General features: G+C 43.2%; 1 protein-coding gene across 1 annotated transcript in view; it reads right to left on the bottom strand.

Moving 5' to 3' along the window:
* Nucleotides 1-22,095, bottom strand: part of IL1R2 (interleukin 1 receptor type 2) — a 35,825-nt gene that overhangs the window by 2,302 nt on the left and 11,428 nt on the right. Inside the window, exons 2-8 of the mRNA XM_081265389.1 lie at nt 13,103-13,230; nt 12,240-12,501; nt 8,547-8,727; nt 5,928-6,102; nt 3,785-3,847; nt 1,794-1,929; nt 15-157 (exon numbers count right to left, since the gene is read on the bottom strand). Coding sequence (XP_081121515.1) covers nt 15-157; nt 1,794-1,929; nt 3,785-3,847; nt 5,928-6,102; nt 8,547-8,727; nt 12,240-12,501; nt 13,103-13,230 — 1,088 coding nt within the window. The remainder of the gene's footprint in view (nt 1-14; nt 158-1,793; nt 1,930-3,784; nt 3,848-5,927; nt 6,103-8,546; nt 8,728-12,239; nt 12,502-13,102; nt 13,231-22,095) is intronic.

Here is a 22,095-nt window from a genome sequence, read left to right as displayed (position 1 = left end):
CCCAATATACATACCTTCTTTGACTGTGGTTCGTAGTGTCTGAAAACTCAGTGTATTAAGGACAACACATTTAAAATCTGTATCCAAATCCTCTCTTAAGACTGGATTAAAAATCAGCGGCACTTCAATGTAGTTCTCATTGTTTTCTGAATATTCCCTAGGTGAGAAAATATTCACTTACACATGGTACAAACATAGGCATAAACAGTCTCAAACTAGAAGCACCCATTGTGCTTAAATTGATTTAAAGTTTCATAAAGTTAGGAGAATTTTTCATCATAATTATGGGAGAATTTCTAAGCCTCTTTTAGAAGACAGAGTGTCATTGAAGATGCTGGTCATTGTAACAGGACCTCTGTTAGACTGACAACTTACATTCTCATTTTGGTTTGGTTGATGGAAAAAAAAAAAAATCTTTTTTTCTGGTATTAGGAATTGAACCCAGAGATGCTGTACCACTGACCTATATCCCTAGCCCTTATCATCTTATTTATTTTTATTTTGAAACAGAGTGTCACTAAATGGCTGAGGCTGGCCTTGAACTTGCAATCCTCCTGCCTCAGCCTCCCAAGTCACTAGGATTACAAGCATGTCCATCATGCCCAATCAAAATTTTTATTTTTAAAGACCCTTGACAAACAAAGATCCAGTAGTGGGAACAGAAACATTTGTTTAGGGGAATCTTGAGTCTCTCACCAAGAAATCATTCACATATTGAAGAGGAGGGCACCTCTAGAACTCCATCCCTCAGCAGTGTCACCTCCTCATTTCTATTGCCAACTGTCACTCTGAAACTCTAGTCCAGGTCAGAGGGCTGCAGACAACAGAGTGGAAGAGCTCTAGTCAGGATATCTGCCATTCACAATGTCAGCGGAAGCTGAAGACACTTCACTGCTATCTATTTACATGAATAAAAAACCTCTCGTGGAATGGATCCACTGGGACTGCTTTTGTTTTATCTGGAAGAAAAATGTGTTCCTTTAAGGAAATGAATAGCATGAGTGAGCTGGCACAGGGCATTTAGTCGTGGCCAAGTCTTCCACAACAAAGACTCGCAAGCCAACTGTTATGCTAATCCACAACCTTTTTATCTACTAAATCGCATCCAGAAAGAATTTTTTTCTTTCAAAAAAGACAAAAGAAAAGCAAGCAAAAGTTCAGGCTAATCCAAAGCATCAAAACGATAAATTTAAAGAACACTTTAGGATTTGGAACGTGGAATGGTTTCCCTTTCTCCCACACAAATGCCTCCCATTTATGAAGTCTGGTGCTTCTAGATTCAGAGTGAGGAAACATTTTCTGGAGATGACTGCTTATGAGAACTGCATTCTTTCTTTTATTAGACACTCTGACAGCTTACAATTCCCCCAAGAAAAAGAAGAGGCATCAGTACAAATACTGGAGTTAGCTCTCAGTCTTTTGTCGGGATTTATGAAAATATTCGAGAGTGAGGTTGCCAAGTGGCAAAGAGAAATGTATTAACTCCAAAATGGTTTTTTTTAAGCCTGCAAAAATCAAGAAATAAATCTTTAAAAACAGCGGCAAAATGCAACATCCATACCAACTAGTCAACTGAAACTTAACTCACATGGGTCTAGAAAAAGTCTGATTCTCAAGATAATTTTTAGCAAAATAGAAATTTTAAAATTCAAAACTCAAACAGTGTGAAACCACCCCAAAAGTTACTTTTACTGTGGTATGTGTGTCAGATTGATAGGTTGGATGTGACATTGTCTCCAGAAGGAAGAGGGAAACTACAGAGGTCTCACGACAGAAGGCCCTCACCCACTTACTGGCGCGGCCCCTCGGTCACTCGGCCTCCCGGGTAGGCGCTCTCGATTTGGGCGCTGTTAGCTGTCCACCACAGCAGGGTGGTGTCAGGTGTGCCGGCTCCCAGGAACACCTTACACGGGATTGTCAGGCTGGACCCTGTGTTTAGCAAGACACACACATCCAGCATCAGCACCCAGCATGGGCAAAAGCGTCACCCCAGATCCTCACGTCTGTCCACAAGCCAAAGCAGGGGACCCCCCTCCTTGTCTTCTCAAACACTCCTCACTGGCCAGTTATTTTCTAGAAGGAAAATTAGTTTCCCAAAATAATTCTGTTCACACAGAGCATTACTATTTAATATTCAGCTTGACTTCACCATGACCACTCCTCTTCTCTGGGACATTCTGAATTCAGTGGCTGCCTTCTTCCACCATGGATCCAAAACAAATCCAGATCCATGTGCAGATTCTCTCTCTTTGCCCACGGCTGCTCTCAACATGAACATTTCCCCCTGAGAACTCCAAGGTGGCTGGCATTTAGGATTAACCCTCTAAATTCCAATTTCATTTTCTAAGGACAGCGCCCTCTACAGTTATGTAGTGTGATGGCGCTGGGCACCCCTATAATGCCTCTTGGTAAGTCACCAAAGGAAAAGGTAAATCCTGCCCAATTGTTTCTTCCTCCTGGGAATATGTATCCTATGGGGTGTCTTTTAATGCACCTAGTTCCACTTCAGGCTCAGAATGCCCTCCCTTCCCCATCCTTTGCCACTCCAGTGACTTTAAACGCTTCCCCCAGCCATGGGAGTGCGTTAAATCCAGGTCACATGACCGCACCATGCACTGCAGTTCGCTGAAAGCAATTGGTGGGGAACCAGGTTTCACTCAGCAGAGGGACAATGGGAGCTGGGTAACTGGCATCCAGGGAGCACCAACCAGTGTCCCCACTACCCTGGTTTCCTAGTAGTTTCCAGAGTCAAGGTGGCCATGCAGGATGCAATTCATGTAGCAGCCAGCTATCCCCGCAACAGCTCAAAAGCCCTCTTCCTATGGCCTCCATTTAAAATTAAAAACTCAAACCCAAGGCCAAACAGAAGTGAAAAACCATTTTTCTAAAGCACTCCATAGCCAGGGCTTGATAAATGAGCATCAGACCTACCAGTCTATTATAGCAACACAAACACACAAAAGGGTGTGCATATTGACATACAGACCTCAATCTCTAGCCCAGCCTGCCCCTGAGTGTGGCTTTTTGAACTTCGCTAAGCTGCCATGTCTCCCTGGGCGGCTTTTCCTTGTGAAAAATGGAATTAGCACCTTCCCACAGAGAGGATATTGGGATCAAATAGATCCCATTAGACACCGTAAATGCTCAATACACAGCCATCCCAATTCAACACTCTCATCTACCACTGTTAGTACCGCCCACTTATGCACCCTCACTGCCTACTACGAGGGACTGAAAAGGAAGTGTGCCGACCAGGACAGCCTGTGCTCAATTAGGGTGAAAAAAAGGGAACTTCGCTGGTCATCTTCAACATGTTACTCAACCTGTTGATAGCTACTGCAGTGTCAAGAAACTGTCTCTGACCACTGCTGAAGTCACCTAACCAGTGGAGTCTCAGAAAGATCAGCCACATTTTGGTAATGTGAATTACTTTAAATTTACTAAAAGTGAAGCTCTGTAAGGGTTTTGTGCTGTTCATCTTTTCCTACAATTAATAACAGCTGGCAAAATGTTCAGCTTTCTACATTTAAATTTTTGTAGGTAGGATATTCATGAAGTGAAGTATCCTTGCTTTCTAATCATATCGTTTTAAACAACAAAAATGTTCCCTCCCGTTTGTCATCTCAGCCCCGACACTGAGTTCTAAGGTCCCCAGCCAGGGCACACTGCCACCCTCCAGGGACAGGTATGGTGTGGTCAGCAGACACAAGGTCCCAACCCCCTGACTCTGTGATTTCAGGCACCACGGCAGGAACATGGGTGGTACGGTACTGGCATGCCTTACCCAGAGATGTTGATATGGTCTGGAGGGGAGAAATAATCACAGGAATGGTCTCCTCTTTTCTTTCTGAGAAAGATGTAAGGAAAAGAGATTCCATTAGGGAAGCCTTCACTTCAATGTGAGACTCAGGTTTCATTGTTCAGCTAATCAACCAAGTTCTCCTTCACAGTGGGGCCGGTCATTGTGGGAACTGACCTTTTGTCTGGCAAAGGAAATAGGCTCTCCACGAAATGGAGCATCTTTGGCCAATGCTTTTCCCAGCAGAGACATTACTGGAAGAGGCCACAGTGACACATCCCTCTGACCTTGGGGCTTTGTTCTTTGGTGATCAACCATTAACCCTGGCCTTCCCAGGCTTCCTGCATGTGTGTTGATGATGCCCACGGGAGAGGCCTGACACAGAGGTCCCCCCACCCCAGGATGCAGAATACTGAAGCTCTTCAAGAGCCGGCACGGGGCTGGAGGGCCATGTGTTTGTAAAGCTAATGCCATCCTGGGTGAGAAACGCAGGAACCCAGCTGTGGCGCTCCCTGTCTTGTTAATTGAGGAGACCCGACTCTGGGAATGGGAGCCAGCTGGAACGCACGGGACACCTGAAGTGGCGCAGAACCGACCACGGGGTGGGTGCGGCGGGAGCTGGGAGCTGCCTGCAGGCCGGCCTGGGCGGGGGAGCAGAGGGATTCGGGACTGGGGCCAGAGGCTGATTCCTCTTTCAACGTCACACTGCGGTCGGAGGCCGGTGGAGGCAGTGGGTCAGAGAAGAAGCCTCCCAGACTGCTATCTCCGTGACTCCGGCGCGAGGGTGCACCAGCCTCGCCCTAGGGAGGGCCGAGGGGACCGACGGCAGCCCCTCGGCATCCAGTTTCTGATTTAGTACTTCTGCGTGGGACCTGAGATCTTGCTGGGGTCCTCCGTACCCAGGTGATGGGGCCCCGGCTGGTCCAGAATCCCCCCACCCAGCCACCCTGGAGAGTCACTGCGCGGCAGCGGGTCCTTTCGCTGCGCCGTGCGAGACGTCGGTCGGCCGCCCCCTAGTGTTCGTGGGCAGTATCGCATGAGTGGGATGGTCCTTAGGGACGGGATGAAAGAGAAAGAAATGGAATCTAGGGACTTCCGCTTTGGGGAGAGGCGATGCTCCTTATAATAAAACAATCTCTGGATTCTCTAGGAAAAGTCTCCTTCACCGGCTCATTAAAGAAGAATCCCATTGTGCCATTCGGTAGGTCAGGAAAGTGGCTTACTTCCCAGGACAGAGTCCCAGACTCACGCATCTTCTGCCCCTGGCACCCAATTCTATGTCTGGCACACAGGAGGTAAGCGATATATGTCCAGCAAATGTTAACTGCTAGCCAATCCTGTTCACGACAGTGTTTTCAAGTATCATTAATCCTGGTACAGGCCAACAACCCTAATCCGAGAATTCAAAATCTGAAATACTCCAAAATCTGAAATTTCTTGAGCCACAAGTGAAAAGTTCCACACCATGAAACTTTGTTTCATACATAGAATTATTTTAAATACTTTATAAAATTAATCTTATGTGCATAAGTTGTACATGAAATATAATTTAATTTCATGTTCGGATTTGGATCCCTTCCCAAGGTATTTCATTGTGTATATGCAAATATCCCAAAGTCTGGAGGGAAACAATCAAAAACCCTTAATACTTCTGGTCCCAAGTATCTCAGATTGGTGGTACTCAACCTGTACCAAAGGCCATCCAACACACCTTAGGAGAAAAAAAAAAAAAGTAGAGAAAGGAATTTCCACTGGATAAGCTGATGCAGAACCTTCTGGTTGAAAAATCCAGTAAAATCCTAATATTCTAAATTATATATAAAGTTGCAGCAGCCATGTTCTGATCGCCAGCCTGTAGGAGCAAATCTTTGAGGCTGACTTTTGGAAGAAAATATCCAAGGAAACCATTGTGGTGAGTTTTAGCCTCCATCTTATTACCACTCAGGGTAATTCACCTTTCCTCACACCACCACCCTGATGGCTTATTAGCCTGATGCTTTGGGACAGTCCTATCTATTTTCCTTTGCTTTCATACCAAAGATATTCTAGGGATTCTTTGTGAACTGAATTTGCTCTGACGCTTGTTCTTGAACCAGGAAGGACAGGCACCTTGGTGGTAAGTACTTACTGTTGACGCGGAGTTTGACGTTCCTAGTGACGTTGTATTGCCTGCCCTCATGGGCGTATGTTATGGCACATTTGTAGTAGCCCGCATCCTCCACAGATACATCATGTATGAGTAAGTGTGTGGTCCCCTCCACACTTATAAATTTCTCATTGTTTTCATCCAAAGGGACAGAACCCTTGAGGGAAAATATATTTGATAATTACATTATATAATAATACATACCTCAAAAGCTATGATCTGCATCATCAAAATCAACCAGTGTTGAATTTGCAACCCAAGAATTGCCCTGGCATTTACTTCACTGATTTTTTGCTTTGGGCATAATTTTAGCTGTATTTTTAGGAAAAGAAATTTGTCAACATATAAAACAAATAAACTGGCTTGATTTGTTTAGCCAAGATATTTAAAGCATATTTGTTCAAGTACAGATATGAAAAAGAGATGAACTCTTCTTGGAAAAATAGGCCATTTAAAATACAACTTTATTTCTTGTTCAACTGCTTCCTACTGGCTTCAGGAAATACCCAGGAAGATCACTATTAAATCGTCACGAGGACTTTGGACAACAATATTTAGAAAAGATAATGATTCGGTAATTACTTTAAAAATTATTTCAATTTTAGGAGTTGGTACAATAAAGAAAGATTTGTTGGGAAAAAAAAACTAAGTGGGAGAAATGATCTACACTTTTCCTATAAACACCAAGTTCTGCGGATTCTCTGAAGAATAGAACCCACAAGAATGAGACCTCCAATACACTCAGAGAAGTGGAATAAAATTTAAGAAAACATCCTAATGAGAACACCATGTCCTGGGGGACATCTCTTTCAAAACCAAAGCTTACAATAGTCAAATGAAATCATGAGTCATTTCAGAATCTTACTCTGAAATGACACAGACAAAAACTGAAATAGTTAGCCACACGGCTCACGCAGTATTGCTTTATCATACATCTAATTAAAAGGAGGGATCTCATATTTCCTAGCGTGAGTAGTCAAATATGCAAGGTAGTTGTTCCAATGCTATGTGGGGAACAGGGTTAGGGTTTGGCCTTCACCACCCACCAGCTGGGAGACCTTGGGTAAATTCCTTATGTTTCCTGTCATCTGGGAAGCGGAGAGATCAACAATCCCTGCTTGGCTGGGCTACTTGTTGGCAAGGTTAGACGGGGCCTGGACATAGTGCATGCTCAGTAATGCTTAGCATAATTATGGAGGGAGCCAGTGCCGTCCAGCCTCTTTATCCATCAAGCACTGAACTAAGCTTCATACATACCACTCCATTGAAACTTCAAAGCAGATTAACTAAATGCTGTTTTACAACAGAAACAGGTTAAAGAGGTGAAGTAGCCCAGCACTGTGGCCACACCTCTAATCCCAGCAGCTCAATGGGCTGAGGCAGGAGGATTGCAAGTTCAAAGCCAGCCTCAGCAATTTATCAAGGCCCCAAGCAACTTAGTGAGACCTTGTCTCAAAATTAAAATTAAAAGCAGGGCTGGGGAGATGACTCAGTGGTTAAATATCACAGGATTCAATCCCTGGTCCCAAAGGGGAAAACAAAAAGAAAAAGAAAGTCGTTTGGCTTAGGCTAAATGAAGGAACAGGGTTTAAATCCAGACCTATTTTCGCCAGATCTGTTCTCTTTTTCCTCTCCAGGCAAAAATGTTTTATTTGCCCTCTTCAAGCTCTTTCTAAAACAAAAGAGAAGTCTTATACAGCTGACTGGGCTTCTTCATAGGAGATGGCTAATATCTACTTTAAGAAAATCATCTCATAGTTTCCACTGTTAACCAATTATATATATCTATCTGTAGATGTAGTTTTCAGTTACCGGTCAATGGCCTATGTCAAATATTGGCAAACTTTTTCAGGAAAGGGCCAGATAGTAAATATTTCTGGAAGCTCACAGTCTGCCTGGTCCTCTGCAGTGTGAAATCAGCCACAGACAGTGCAGCCACAAATGCCCGTGGCTGAGTCTCAGTAAAACTTTACTTATGGACACTGAAAATTGAATTTTAGATAACAGTTAATGCTATGGGACAATTCCATTTTTTTAAAAAAAAAAGCATTTTTAAAGGTGAAAACTATCCTTAGCTTATGAATTGCACAAAAACAGGTGAGGTCTACACATAGCTCCCTGTTGATGAGTCTAAGAGCCGGCTCTTTTCTTTAACTTTCCAATGATCTCACTGAGAACCATTATCATTTTTGATATTTATTCAACCAGTGAGGGGGAAACCTGTGTTCATATTTACTTCTTTAGCCCAAAGATTAATTGTCAGGTGCTTTAAAAAAAAACTTTAAAATGTATACAATTGTCACATAAAATAACAAATGACCAAGTAAAAATCTATATTTTTTTTAGCTGTTCCTATTCTGGGTTCATTTTAAATTCTGACTTCACAAATCATAATTTTGAGGAATGTTTCTCAAGCCATGTAAAGAAGACATTAATTATAACAATTTTTAATCATTTAATATATACGCATTTCAAAGATAAGTATATGACATATACACATATGAATACAAGTGAAAGTATTGTCTTCAGAAATGGATATCATGTATCTTTTCTATGACTGTCCAAACACATTTTAATCAAATGGAATTTTCAGAGCTGTACCTTGTACCACCGAGTCTTCACGTCAGTTCTGTTACGGGTGAATTCCCTCAGATCAGGGCACGCTAACAACCCAGAGGCAGACAAGGTTAGGATTTGCGAGTATGAGATGAACGGTAGGGAAGCTTCTGTGTTCTCAAAAACTCTGAGCTCAATGGACATTTCATCACAGTGAGAAGCATTTCTGTTTTAAAAAGGCGGGGGGAGATAATGAATGGCAAGACAAAGTAAAAGTAAACGAAATTAAGAATAATTTCCCCAACCCTACCAAATTCTGAGTCTGCATTTTCTTGGTTAGTTTTGTCTGTTTCTTTTAAATCTTTAGGTACAAAGAACATAACATCATAATTGCTATACAGAAGCAGGAATGTGGCCTACACTTTTCACAAAGGGACCCTTCATGAGCCTGATTTCAATACCATTCAAAGCCATTAAGAAATCCCCAAGTCCTCTTCAAAAGGGTTTAACTAAACTGGGCATGATGCACATACCTGCAATACCAAGACTTAGGAGGACAGCAGGTTCAAGGCCAGCCTCAGCAATTTAGCGAGACCCCCACCAACTTAGCTCAAAATAAAAAGGTTGGGGCTGGGGCTCAGTGGCAGAGTGTTCATCTAGCATGTGTGAGACCCTCGGTTCAATCCCAGCATCCAAAATATACAATAAAGTAGGAAAACATAATTATCTCAGCTAAGTTCCTAGCTACCTAAGACACATGACATATCAACAGAGGCAATGAGGATGGGTTTTGTATGTGGGGTAAGAATTAGTTGCCCAGAAAAATATATAACAACATCTATTCAAAGAAGCTACAAAGTGTGAAAAATACATGAAAGAAATGTGGTAAGAAGGTACTATCTGAGAGTAAAAAATAATTAATTCAAATGTATAAGGCCAGTCAGTATCTGTATTATATTTCATATCTGGTTTGGGGGGGAAAAGGAAAAATAGATAAACAAACCTTTTATGCACAAAGAAATGCAAAAAAAAATTAACTCTCACCTTTAAAATTACATAATTTCACTGCAGGTTAAAGAAATGCAAACGGGGACAGGTTCAAAGAACAGTGCACACCTGAACAATCATCATCAAGACCTGGTCACGGCGACTTGGCACATGCCAGGTCCTGAGCTGGGTGCTCTACCTGCATCATTTCATTTGTCCTCTGAGGTAGGGTTATTATATCATTTTCAGATGAGGGAAATTCATAACAAAAAATGAATTTCCTAAGGCTGGGTAGCTACAAAGAAATGAAATCAAGTATGGAAACCCTGTGGGTTTCTGAGAAAAAAAACATAAATTAGGGCAAACCAAATTTACCAGACATAACTAGAGTCACAAACTTGTTCACATCATTGATCTGGTAATTCCCCTTGGGCAAGAAACGGAGATTGGGAGGTCTGCTTGCTCCAGCAGTATCATTTTGACTATTTTGAGTGACAGAAAGGCTACATGGGTTCTAAATCACAAGATCATAAAAGTCACAGGATAGGGCAGCCTTATGCCCTATGACTGTAAATGCCAAAGAATGTTATAGCAACTGCTGGTGATTTTCACTCTATTAAATCCCACTCTTACAGTTGAAAGAGAGACCTAAGTACTTCCTTAAGAAGGACCGGGCATTTCCATATTTATTAACCACCAACCTGGACTTTCCCCATGAATTCTTCACATGCTATTACCTCACATAGCCATCTTAAGAAATCTCTTTACAGGGGAAAAACTAAGACCCATAAAAGTCAAGTAATAAGACCAAGGTTCCAGCCAGATAGAAAGAGAAGGGCTAAGATTCTCCTCTGTTTTTCTGACCCCAAGTTTCATTTCTTTGTACTATACCATTATGTTTTCCAAATAATGCCCCCGAGAGAAAGTTAGAATTTTTTACCCTGAAAAAAAGACAGAAAAATTATGCATTGAAATCACACCTCCAGGTTTCCTTGATATGGAAGTAGGAGATGGCTTGCCTGCTTCCCAGGTGAAGTTCATTGATAGGTTTGAACCTGGCCCCAAATTACAGCAGGAACTAGGTGTATAGATGGTAGTGTCAGGATGGGATTGATTTGAAGATTCTTGGCATCACTCACACATACACACACACACACACACACACACACACACACACAATCTCTCTCTCTCTCTCTCTCTCTCTCTCTCTCTCTCTCTCTCTCTCTCTCCACACTCCACTCCATCTCTCTCTCTTTCTCTCACATACACACACTACCTAGGTCTGAGACTGATGTCTGAGGCTCTTCTATTCACCAGTAATTCCCTGTTCTAAGAATGTCAATTTCTTTGGTTTTCATTCTACATATAAATATTCCTGGGTACAATAACTCCTTACATGAGTTTATGAAATCTTCAAGGACTCTGAAGCCAGTTGGTGGAAGGGGGTGAACAGAACCCTGGGGAGGGATGAAGAGAAAAGTCCAGAAATGCTATTTCCCAGTCAAGCTAAGGGGCTGCCCTACCCTCTCAGAAGAACTCAGGCAGGAAACTTTTAATATCACCTCCAGCAGGCCTAGAACTTTATCCTTCAAGTGGGGAAAGCACAGTCTTTTCAACAAATAGTTCTGGAAAGACCAGATAAACACATGAAAAATGAAGCTGGACCCTCATTCACACCTTACATAAAAATTAATTCAAAATGGAGGAAAGACCCAATGTAAGGGCTAAACTACAAAATTCCTAGAAGAAACAAATGTCTCATGACATTGGATTTGGCAGTAATGTTCTTAACACCCAAAGCACAGGCAATTGAAGGAAAAAAAAATAGGTAAAACTGGAATTACTGTCATGTATAACTAACTAAAACAAGTTTAAAAAATTAAATAAAAAAAGTATATGCATCAAAGGACACTATTAGAGTGAATAATCAACCCATAGAATGGGAGAAAATGTTTGCAAGTTATATATCCGATAAGTGGTTAATATCAAGATATATAAATAAATCCTACAACTCAACAATAACAACAAATACAATTTTAAAAATGGGCAACTTGCATAGATACTTCTCCATAGAAGATACACAAATGGCCAAGAAACACATCAGAAGATGCTAATAATGAGCAAAATACGATTCAAAAACCACAATGAGACAGGTGAGGGGTATTTCAGGAGCAGTGAGATGAACATAATGTGGATTCTTACCTGTGCACTGGATTTTGAAATCCAGACTAACATGGAAGAAGCTCCTTTTGTGGTTTAGATATGAACTGCTCCCCAAAAGCTCTTGTGTGAGAGGATGCAAGAAGGTTTAGAGATGAAAAGGTGGGGTTATGAGAGCCTTCACCTAATCAGTAAATTTTTCCGTTAGGGATTAACTGGGTGGTAACTGCGAGCAGATAGGGTGTGGCTGGAGGAGAGGGACCTTGGGGACATGCCTTTGGGGCATATATTTTGTACCAGCTGAGTGGAGTCTCTCTGCTTCTTCAACATCGTGTGAGCTGCTTCCCTCTGCCACACACTCCTGCCATCATGTCCTGCCTCACCTTGAGCCCCGAGGAATGGAGCAGGTTGTCTATGGACTGAGACCCCTGAAACGTGAGCCCCCAAATAAACTTTTTCTCTTCTACAGTGGTTCTTGTCAGGTCTTTTAGTCAGAGCAGCAAAAAAAAAAAAAAAAGCTAATTAAAGCACAGCCCAAGGGTCCACTTTTGCTAGAGCCCCACTGCCCAGGCCCACCCCACAGGGGCCTACCTGACAGTGCAGACGTAGGTGCCGGAGTCCTCCCTCAAGGCTGGTAAGACCCAGAGAGTGCCGTCCTCTGCCCACATCCGTGGCCCTTCTCCTGGGATCATTTGAGCAGAGTTGTTCTTACGCCAGGTCAGAAGGGCCTGGGGGCTGATGGAGGCCCCAAACTGAGACCACACCTGGGGGCACCTCAGAACCACAGGCTCCCCTTCCACCCTGAATTCGGTTTTGTAATGCTGGCCACGAAACTGGCAGTCTCCTGCAGCCACTGAAGGACAAAGAAGTGACAGTCAGGCTTTGGGCCCCAAACTTCCCCAGATCACAGAACCTCCCTGGGTCCCAGACTAAGGCTGGTCCTGACAGAGGGACATAGCACATCTGAAGAAGATGTCCCATGTTCTGAGAGAAAGTGACTGCACCCACAGGCCATGAACACCCTCTGCTGCAATCTCAGATGACAAGTTCAGGGCTACTCTCAATTCTAATCCACATTCTGTTGGGAAAGTTAAATCAGGTTACTTTGTGACCCCCTCTCCCCCCCAAAAAATTCAAAATTTTGGACATGTTTTTTATTTGTTGACATTAAAAATAGATGTCAGCTAAATTCAGATGGAAAATCTTACTTCTGACAAGCTGTGTGGTTAAAACTCAAAGGAACCATGTGCTCAGGGCAAGCCCACCACTTCTTTGCTGAGTTTCTTGGCAGGACCCTCACCCAGGTTGCAGCACACAGGATGAGCCAGAAGCCCCTGCCACCCACCAAGGCATGCATATTTATATCTTGCCTTTTGATAATAAGAAAACCTCACTAGAGAACTTTCCCCAGAGAAGCTCAGGCCAGCCCTTTCCCTACAAGATTTGCTCCTTACCTGTGTGCTCTTCGGGCTGAACGGTGAAGGCTGAAATACCCATTATCAACACATACAAGATGCACATTGTTCCTGGTAATTTCCAGAGGACACAGGAAGTGGAGATCTGAGGTCCAGCCTGCTGTAGCCTAAAGGAGGAGACCCAGGGGTCACCAACAGTCAGGAGCCCCGACAGAGAGAATCCCTTGAAGATGGTCCCAGGGAATCATCTCAGCGCTTCCCCTGATGATGGAAATTTTCTTCCTAGATTTTTTAATAAGAAAACTCAAAACTTTTATGTTTGCTTCTCGATGGCTCTGTTCACTGATCATTCCTTCAGGCAACCCTGGAAGGCCTAATGACTCCTTAAAGCAGGAGTTTCATATCCTGTATCTTTCTGCCCAGAAATGTACCTCACAGACCCCTGCTCCTTCCCCAAGGCACCCTTTCCTCGGCAGAGGCCACTGCCCACCCCTCCCCGAGGTATTCACAACCATGGCTTTGAGGCCTTCCCTCGCCTTCCTGTGCAAAATCGCATCACCCCTCCACCCCTTACCCTGTGGTCCTCTGTGGCTCTGTGTTCGCTGCGGCTTCATCATCACTAATGGCACCCACAGCCTGACTGTGAGCACCGTGTGGGATGACTGCTTCATTCATCCACCATCTAGCCTCAACTGCATTTGTTGGGTCAATGAGTAAGCAAATGAACTACTGGAAGTCAAAAGGTGCATAATATTCTCTAGTTTCATCCATTGACCAGAAAGTGACAAATTTTATTCTTTTTTATGAGTAAGTAAAACTCCATGGTGTATATATACCACATTTTCTTCATCCATTTGTCTGTTGACAGGCACCAGGGCCATAACTTAGCTATTGTGAATTGGTACCTATATCAGTATAATAGACTGATTCTAGTTGTTTTGAATAAATACCAAGGAGCAGAATAACTGGATCACATGGTGGTTCCATTCCTAGTCTTTTGAGGAAACTTCAAACTGCCTTCCAAAATGTTTGTACTAATTTTCAGTTCCACCAACAATGTATAAATGTACCTTTTTTCCCCCACATCCACTCCAAAAATTATATTTGTTTTCTTGATGATTGCCATTCTAATTGAAGTTAGATAAAATCTCAGTGTGTTTTGATTTACATTTCCCTGATTGGAAAAGAGGTTGAATATTTCCATTTATTTATTGGTCACTTTTATTTGTTCTTTTGAGAAATGACTATTTAGCTCATTTGCCCATTAATTGATTGGGTTGTTTGTAGAAATTTGGGGGTTTTGGTGTTAAGATTTTTTTGGTTTTTATACATTCTGGATATTAATCCCTTGTTGGAATAGTAGCTGAAAAAGATTTTCTCCTATTCTGTAAGCTCTTTCTTCACATGCTGTTTCTTTTGCTGTACAGAAACTTTTTAATTTGATGCCATCCTACTTATTGATTATTGATTTTATTTCTTGAGTTTTAGGAGTTTTATTAAGGAACTCATTGCCCTGTACCAGTATATTGGAGTGTTGACTCTATGCTTTCTTCTAGCAGTTGCAGTGTTTCTGAACTAATTCAAAGTCTTTGATCCACTTTGAATTGATTTTTGTGGAGGATGAGAGATAAGGGTCTAGTTTCATTTTTCTACATATGGATAACCAGTTTTCCCAGCACCATTTGTTTCAAAGACTGTCCGATGCCTGTGTCTATATTTATTTGTGTCTGCTATTCTATCCCATCAGCCTTCATGTCTGTTTTTATGCTAATGCCATGCCGTTTTGTGACGATAGCTGGCTGTGGTCTAATTTGAGATGGGATATTATGATGTCTCTACTTTCACATTTATTGCTCAATATTGCTTTGGCTATTCTGGGTCTTTTATTCTTTCATCTGAATTTTCGGACTGTTTCTTCTACTTTTTCGAAGAATGTCATTGGTGTTTTTGGTGTGGATTGCATTGAATCTATAGAAATCTCCTTCATAACCTATTCCATGCTTAAACTGTATTCTAGTGGGCTATCAAGAATGTGTTGGGGCTTAGAATTAGAATTGTCAAGGAGAGCTGGTGAATGAATCCCTTTTTCGGGTCTACAGAAACTTGTATTTGTTCTCCTTTTAGGAAAACAAAGGCATCCAGTTTAACATATAAGAAGGTTCACAGCCGAGGGGAAAAGTAACACAGTCAACAATGGGAAGAGGGCCAACAGTTTGAGTCAGGACAGAATAGGTGACCCAAGTGTCACATCAAGGGTTACCCAAAGCTCCACTGACCTAAAGGTGATATTTGTTGAGTGCACTGGAGCCTGAAGTATCCTCGGACCTCTTTTCGGTCTAGGGCTGATCTTACCCATTGTGGGATCAGGCCCAGATTTGGGCTTGAAGTGGGATGCTGTCTGGCCAGCCCTCCTGAGGGTGATTTGGGCAACCTCCCTTCTAGCACCCTTCTTTCTCAGGTAGTCACCCTGGTTTTCACCCAGGCACCAGGCCTCCCATTGGAAGTTGGCTGTAGATCTTCAGGGAGCTGTGAGGTTACCTGGGATGGTCAAATCGGGACAGCCAAAAAGGTGCCCAGTCTGTTTTTATAGACTGCGAAGGCCTCATCTATCAAGGAAAGCGGCAGGATGTGGGGTCCTTCTTCAACCTTTTGTTACGTCCCCATAAAGCTGTGGCAACCTCTGTCATGAAACACATAACCACTAAGGCTCTGGATCAGTTGGTTGTTTTCAGAAAGTCTCTGATAAGCAGTTGAAGAACTGCAGGATTTTCTTGATTTTCTCGGACGACCTTCTTACTTTTATAATTATCTTGTTCGACTAAACCTCTCTTCATTCCATCAGAAACACGGGTTACAAGATGCTCCATTCTTGCTTGAATTGTTGGAGTTTGCAGGGTCCCAGATGGAATCTCTATAGGGAACTGCATCTTCCCCAGGTCACTGAACATTCTGTCCAGGATGCTGGGTGGTCAGCTACACCAGCAGTCTTCTGAAGAATCCGTTCCTTTTATCAGGGTGTGACCATGGGTTAATACTGCAATAATATCCCTGCACGTCAAGACAAAAGTTAAGGAATTCATCCTTGAATCTGCCAGGGTTCTCTGAGCAGCTACCAAAACTTTCCTTTCACTGAGTCATTTCCATTACTGAAAAGGGGACATGGATCTTGATAATTCCTCTGTCTTCGTTGGCATTTCCCATAGTAGAAACAGATTCCCTTGAGTAGGGTAAGGTATCAGTTCCTAACCTCAGTCTCATTAGAGATGGGATCGTGGGGCAGGTGATCTGGAGGTCAGAGAAGAAAAACTGACTCAAAAAGCAATAGCGAGAATGAAAAAAAAAATTCTGAAAAAATACAGTTTATCAATCAAATCTTACTTGTACTAAATTATCATGGTACGACAGTGTAATTTATCATGCATGGAGAAGCACAGCCTACCGTGTTTTTCTAAAATAATACTAGTAAAGGACTTGAGCCCAATTCCCAAAAGTGACAGCCCTAGAGTCATTTCTGACTTCAGATGAAGGCTAACCAGGATTGGCATTCATAAATTTACTGGCTTAGCACAAGAGACAAGTTAAACACCAGATTCTCATTCATTTAGGGTGTTCTCAAGAAGTTCCAGTTTAGACCCCAGTGGTTCTCAGCTCTGTCACACATTGAAATCATCAGGAATCTTTCGAAAATTACCATATTCCCCAGTCAATTAAACCTGGAGAGGAGAGCCCAGGGTCAGATTTCTCAGTTTCCCCAGGTATCCAGGATGCAGACCTGATGTGGCCCCTTCAGGCCCCTGTTGCTTGTAGGTGAATGGAATTCCAATCTAAATAGTTTTGCTTTTTCTAAATTCCACCAGGAAGAGCTTTAGAGGGAAACACACACTCTACTATTTGGGAGGTGTAGAATTCTGAGAAGGGAGGCGGGATTCTGGCCAAGGCACTGGTTGAAGGCAACGATCAATCAGGACGCCTGGGTCAGGTCTGTAGGTCTACAGGACTTGGAGGCTGTCACCACACAGACCAGACAGAAGTCTCTCAATCCAGGGTCCTATCTACTTTCATAAAGGCCTGCACAGGGGGTATTTCTCCCCACTTCTCTTCCCTCTTACAGAACAAATGGAGCTGAAGAATAGCACTGTAACTTAAAGACCCACTCTCCAGGCTCTTGGCCCCCTAATTTGTACTGAGGCCATGCGATATTGCAAAGGGAAATTGGTTTCTCTCTAAGCTTGACGTCATCTAGGTCAATTGATCCCCACTAACATTTAGGCTCCCTAATGGAATCCTGGGAGTATTTCCAATGCCAATAGAGTTGATGGCCAACAATTTAAAGTTCACTCTAATCAGGATAATGAGCATGTCCATTGGTCCCCAGATGGTAGCACTATTGGGAGGTGATAGAAACTTCAGGAAGTAATCCCTAGTTGGAAGAGTTAGGTGACTGGAGACATGCCTTAGAAGGAATATCTGGTCCTTGACTTCTTTCCTTCTTTCTGTTTCCCAGCTGCCATGAGGTGAGCATAATAAATTTTTCCTCCTCTAAGTTGATTTTCTCAGGTATTTTGTCACAGTGACAGAAAGCTGAATAATACAAATATCATGTTCTTAAAGAGCTTGTCACTATATGCATTTTATTATACTTCAGTTTTACCTCAATAAAGCTGGGGGGGGGAGGGAGAGCTTGTCACTAAGATGCCACTTAATTCCCTTTCCTGTGACATTTGGTTTTTGTGTTTTCCAGTTAGCCTAAGAAAGCCTCACAATACCTCTTTAATGTCCCAGGTAACCACCATCTGTCTTACTAGATGAAGTTTGCTCACTATACCAAAAACAAAAAGCTTCTCCTGATCATTCACCTATCACAAAAATGCTTCCAGGTGAGTCTAGCAATGACCTCAGAGCTGAAGAGGAGGTAACACCTCTCTAATTTCACATCCAAGTGAAAGGTGAGCGTCAGGCCACAGGTTCTAAAGTATCTTCAAACCTGACTTCTGTTTTCTAAGATTAAAATGGTGAGAGACTTAAAAGCCACAGGATGCTTGAAGATAGCTCTACTCTTCGTTATCATCACAATGTATATACCTACCCTCCGAGGCAGCTGAATTCAGAGAGTCTATATTTTCCTTCTAGAGAACACATATCCCTCCTAAAGATAAGATTGCTGCTGTTATCTTCAACATAGAATATTTACACCTATTTCTTTTAAGAAAAAAAAAACTTCAGTTAGCTAAAACAGTGGTTCTGCTGAAGCACCCTGTGTTGAAAGTCAAAGGCATGTTTAAAAAAAATTGAACACGTGTCTTCTTAGAAAGTAAAAAACATCAGCATAAGAAACCTTCATTTGAAACCCAACCTTAAGCTTCTACAAGATGTAACTCCCTTCAGAAACCACCAGTGCACAGAAGTTGCTGCTCTGTGTGTGTGTGTCAAGGTACAGCAGTTGGTAAGATTTACAGAAACGAGGAGAAGGCTGGGGAGACACAGCCTTGGTAATTTAGGCTCACATGGGGTTTGCTTCGTCAGCCAAAGCAAGACACCAGCATACCAGCTCCTGGAATTCCCAGAAGCAGAAAAGTTCTGCAGTCAGTGAAGGGACGCAGGTACAGGTGAGACCCCTGCAGGACTGTTCAGAACTGGTTTCCAGTGTAGCATGATTGTAGGAAGTCACCATGGCTTCAGCAACTGGTCCTTCTTTCTAGTCTTATTTTGAAAGAAAGCTGACTTTGGGGAATCTTGGTGTTTTTCAACCCTTCTCCCCACCTGCCCCTTGTGTCTGTAAACTTGTCTCCTCCTAAGCCACAGTGCCATAGTTTGAGGTCTAGAGCCACACGGCTCGCCCACAGTTACTTTTCCCTGCATTAGCTGGGGAAGGGAGCTATTTTCCATGTGTTTGCCATTTTCAGTTGAGACATCACATCTTCTTTTACTGACAATCTAATGGCTGGGACAGGTGTAGGGCCTGGGAGCAGGCATCTGAGTGAATATGTGGCCATTCCTGATTCCCAAAGCCCCAGAGTAAAGGCGTGGATAGAGATAAGCAGGTAAGAGTGGAGGGGGGAAGAGCAGAAAATCAGAAACACTTGCAAAACAGGAAAGTACCAGAAGCATTTCCAAATAGCCTGCAAAGACTAGAGACGTGCGACCAGAGCGACAGTCTAAAATGCCAGGGTGACCGAGCCCATGGCGCTCCCCACAGGCCTGTACTGTGCAATACACACTGCAAAGCACAACTAAGCCCACAGACTGCTCAACAGAAACAGGAAGACTACAGAGGGACCCAGCGGGCAGGGACAAAGCCTTGCTCAGATGGGGAGAGCTGCACAATTGGGTCCAGCCGGGGCAAAACCTCCAAGTCATGGGACCAGGAAGCCCTGCCGATCAGCTGTGAGCAGGTCTGCACCTACTGCCACGTTGGTGGTCCCTAGAGGACTGTCTAAGGGGAGACCAGAGTTGCCAGTGATGTTACCAATTTGTCGTCCAGCCCTTAATGTTACCAGCTCAGCCTTGGTTTCTTTTGCTCAATTTGAGACAAAAATCAAGAAAAGGCAAATAGTTCCACCCCACTGAGACTTTGCTGGGGTTCATGTTCAATCATAAGAGAAGCAGCACCCAGGATAGAGCTACAGGCCTGGCTCCCAGAGGAAGCAAGAAGGAAGGTGTTTTAGTCTGAGGCGCTCACTGTCACGCCCCCGGGCAGGCAGAGCCATGCAGTAGGCTCACATCAAGGCTGCAGCAATGGCTTTTCATAAGCTTTGAAGGAAGCAGGTGGTGTAAATGGAGTTCTCTTGAGAAAAACCTTCTTTTCCTTAAAGAGTGTGCTTGTGAAATCAGGCCTTATACTGTCTCAGCATCTCTAGTGAGCATGCACAGAGTTTTTATTGTCGTTATTCCCTGGAAAAGACAGTATAGAATTATTGCATAGTATTTCCATTGTATTCGGTACTAGGAGATCATTTAAAGTATACAGGAGGGTGTGTGTGTGTGTGTGTGTGTGTGTGTGTGCAGGTTATAAACAAATAATAAGCCATATTATATAAGAGACGTGAGCATCCTCAGATTTTGGTATCCTGGGGATCCTTGAGTCAATTCCCCATGGATATAGAAAAGCTGCTATATGCCCTATGGATTAACTCTTTATTTTCTAAATCATTGTAACATATATTTAAAAACAACCTGAGGCCAGGTATGGTGGCACATGCTTTTAATGGGGAGGCTGAGGCATGAGAAGTGCAAGTTTGAGATCAGTCTCAGCAACTTAGCAAGGCCCTGTCTCAAAATAAAAACTAAAAAGGACTGAAGATATGGCTCAATGGTAAAGCACCCCTGGATTTAATCCCCAATACCCAAAAAAAATTAAAATTAAAATAAAAGCAACATGAGGTACAAAAAGTGAACATTTTACACAAGTTCATGAATCATTTCTTCCCCAACATGGGCGTATCAGACACCCATGTGGTCCTTCGCACGCCATATCACAGTTGTTGGTTTCACCAGCTAACCACTGCCACAACCATGCAGCTTCACCCTTCATCCCCAAGGGAATGGGATAAACAATGATCGTTTCTTTTGCTCACAAGTCTGCGGGTCAGGTGGAGGTTGGTAAACCTAGGCCAGGCTGGCTTAGGCTTGGCTCCAAGTTACAGGCAGAGGCCCAAGTCTGCTCCTTGTGTCTCTCATCCTGCTTGGACCCGTGAACTTCTGGGAGATGATCTCAAGGAAGGAATGGCAGAAACACAAACATGGACCAAAGCACACAGGCCATGCTCAGAACCACCTCGCTCTTGTCTGCCCACATTCCATTGGCCTCCGCACGTCACAGGGTCAAACCTGTCATCAGTGGGGTGGGGAAAATAGTTCCCCAAAAGGGTAAAGAGGTGGGAGCAGCCATGCCATCCACCACGCCTGCTGCTTACCTGGCTCTCTGGGGGTGGTGACAATCCTGAGGGCAGAGGCTGGGTCTTGTTCACAGCCCTCATGGTCCACCTAGTAGACCCAGAAAGTTCCAGAATATTTATAATTGAAGGTCTACCAAAGATTGTGGAAGGGGTAAGTGAATCCATAAAAAGCACAAAGTCTGAACCACCAACAGTCCTGCGTTTCCTTGTGAGTGACTCTCAGTAAACCCAGATGGTTCTCCATTAACCAGCAGGATTGGCACTGAGGATGCTCTAGAAACCCTCCCTCAGGATTAGGGAACCTTCAGTATCCAAGGGCTCAGAAATGCCATCTCAGCTCCTCTTTCTCAGAACAAGGAGCCCTGGGACCTGAGGTTTTCCCTTTTTAGCTTTGTGTCTGAACTGGAGCTGTCTCCCCAGGGCTCTGCCTGCTTCCACGCAGTTCTCTCCTTCTCATGTTTCTGAAGCACAAATATTTCCTGCAACATCAGCTGCAACCCCATTCTCAAGCTTGCCAACACAAAAGTCACATAAATGTCAGCCAAGTTGCTTTGTCCTCTTTGGACACACATCAGGGTATGAGGTCCACATCTGTACTGGCCCCTACCAGACCCATGAGTTTTCTAGTAAGGATGAAAAGAAGTAGAAATTAAACACACTGTGTCTAGCCAATAATGTGTATTTGAATAGGAGAATGAAGTCAAAGATGCCAAGGCAAGGGTGAGTGTAGTAGCTACTAGGACAAATATTAGAAATCCATTCTTTCATTTTATCTCCAGGAGGTGAGCACCATGCCAGTTCTATGATGATGTATTAGAAGAGATCAAAGAGGTTAAGAGGCAAGGTCTTAAAGCTACTAAGCAGGATTTGTAGTTTAAATTCAGGATTGGTTATTCCAAAGTCCTTGATCTTCAAAAATGGACTTTCTGTCGAAGATACAGCCAGTTTCCTCTCCTTCTAGCTGTCCTCCTGCTTCCCCATTAACAGAACCCCATATCCTCAACAGGGCCCATGAACAACCCACGCAAAGACCACATTTCCTCCTCTCTTGCAAGTAGGAGTAGCCACGTTACAAAATTTTGGCCAGTTTAAAAAAAAATAATAATTTAGCCAGTTAAATGTGGAAATGTGTGAACT

The sequence above is a fragment of the Spermophilus citellus genome (genome assembly GCF_964194105.1).
Source record: "Spermophilus citellus genome assembly, chromosome: 13".
In the NCBI taxonomy this organism is placed as follows: Eukaryota; Metazoa; Chordata; class Mammalia; order Rodentia; family Sciuridae; genus Spermophilus; species Spermophilus citellus.
Note: the sequence above shows the minus strand (reverse complement) of the source record. Positions and strands in the feature narration are given on the sequence as shown.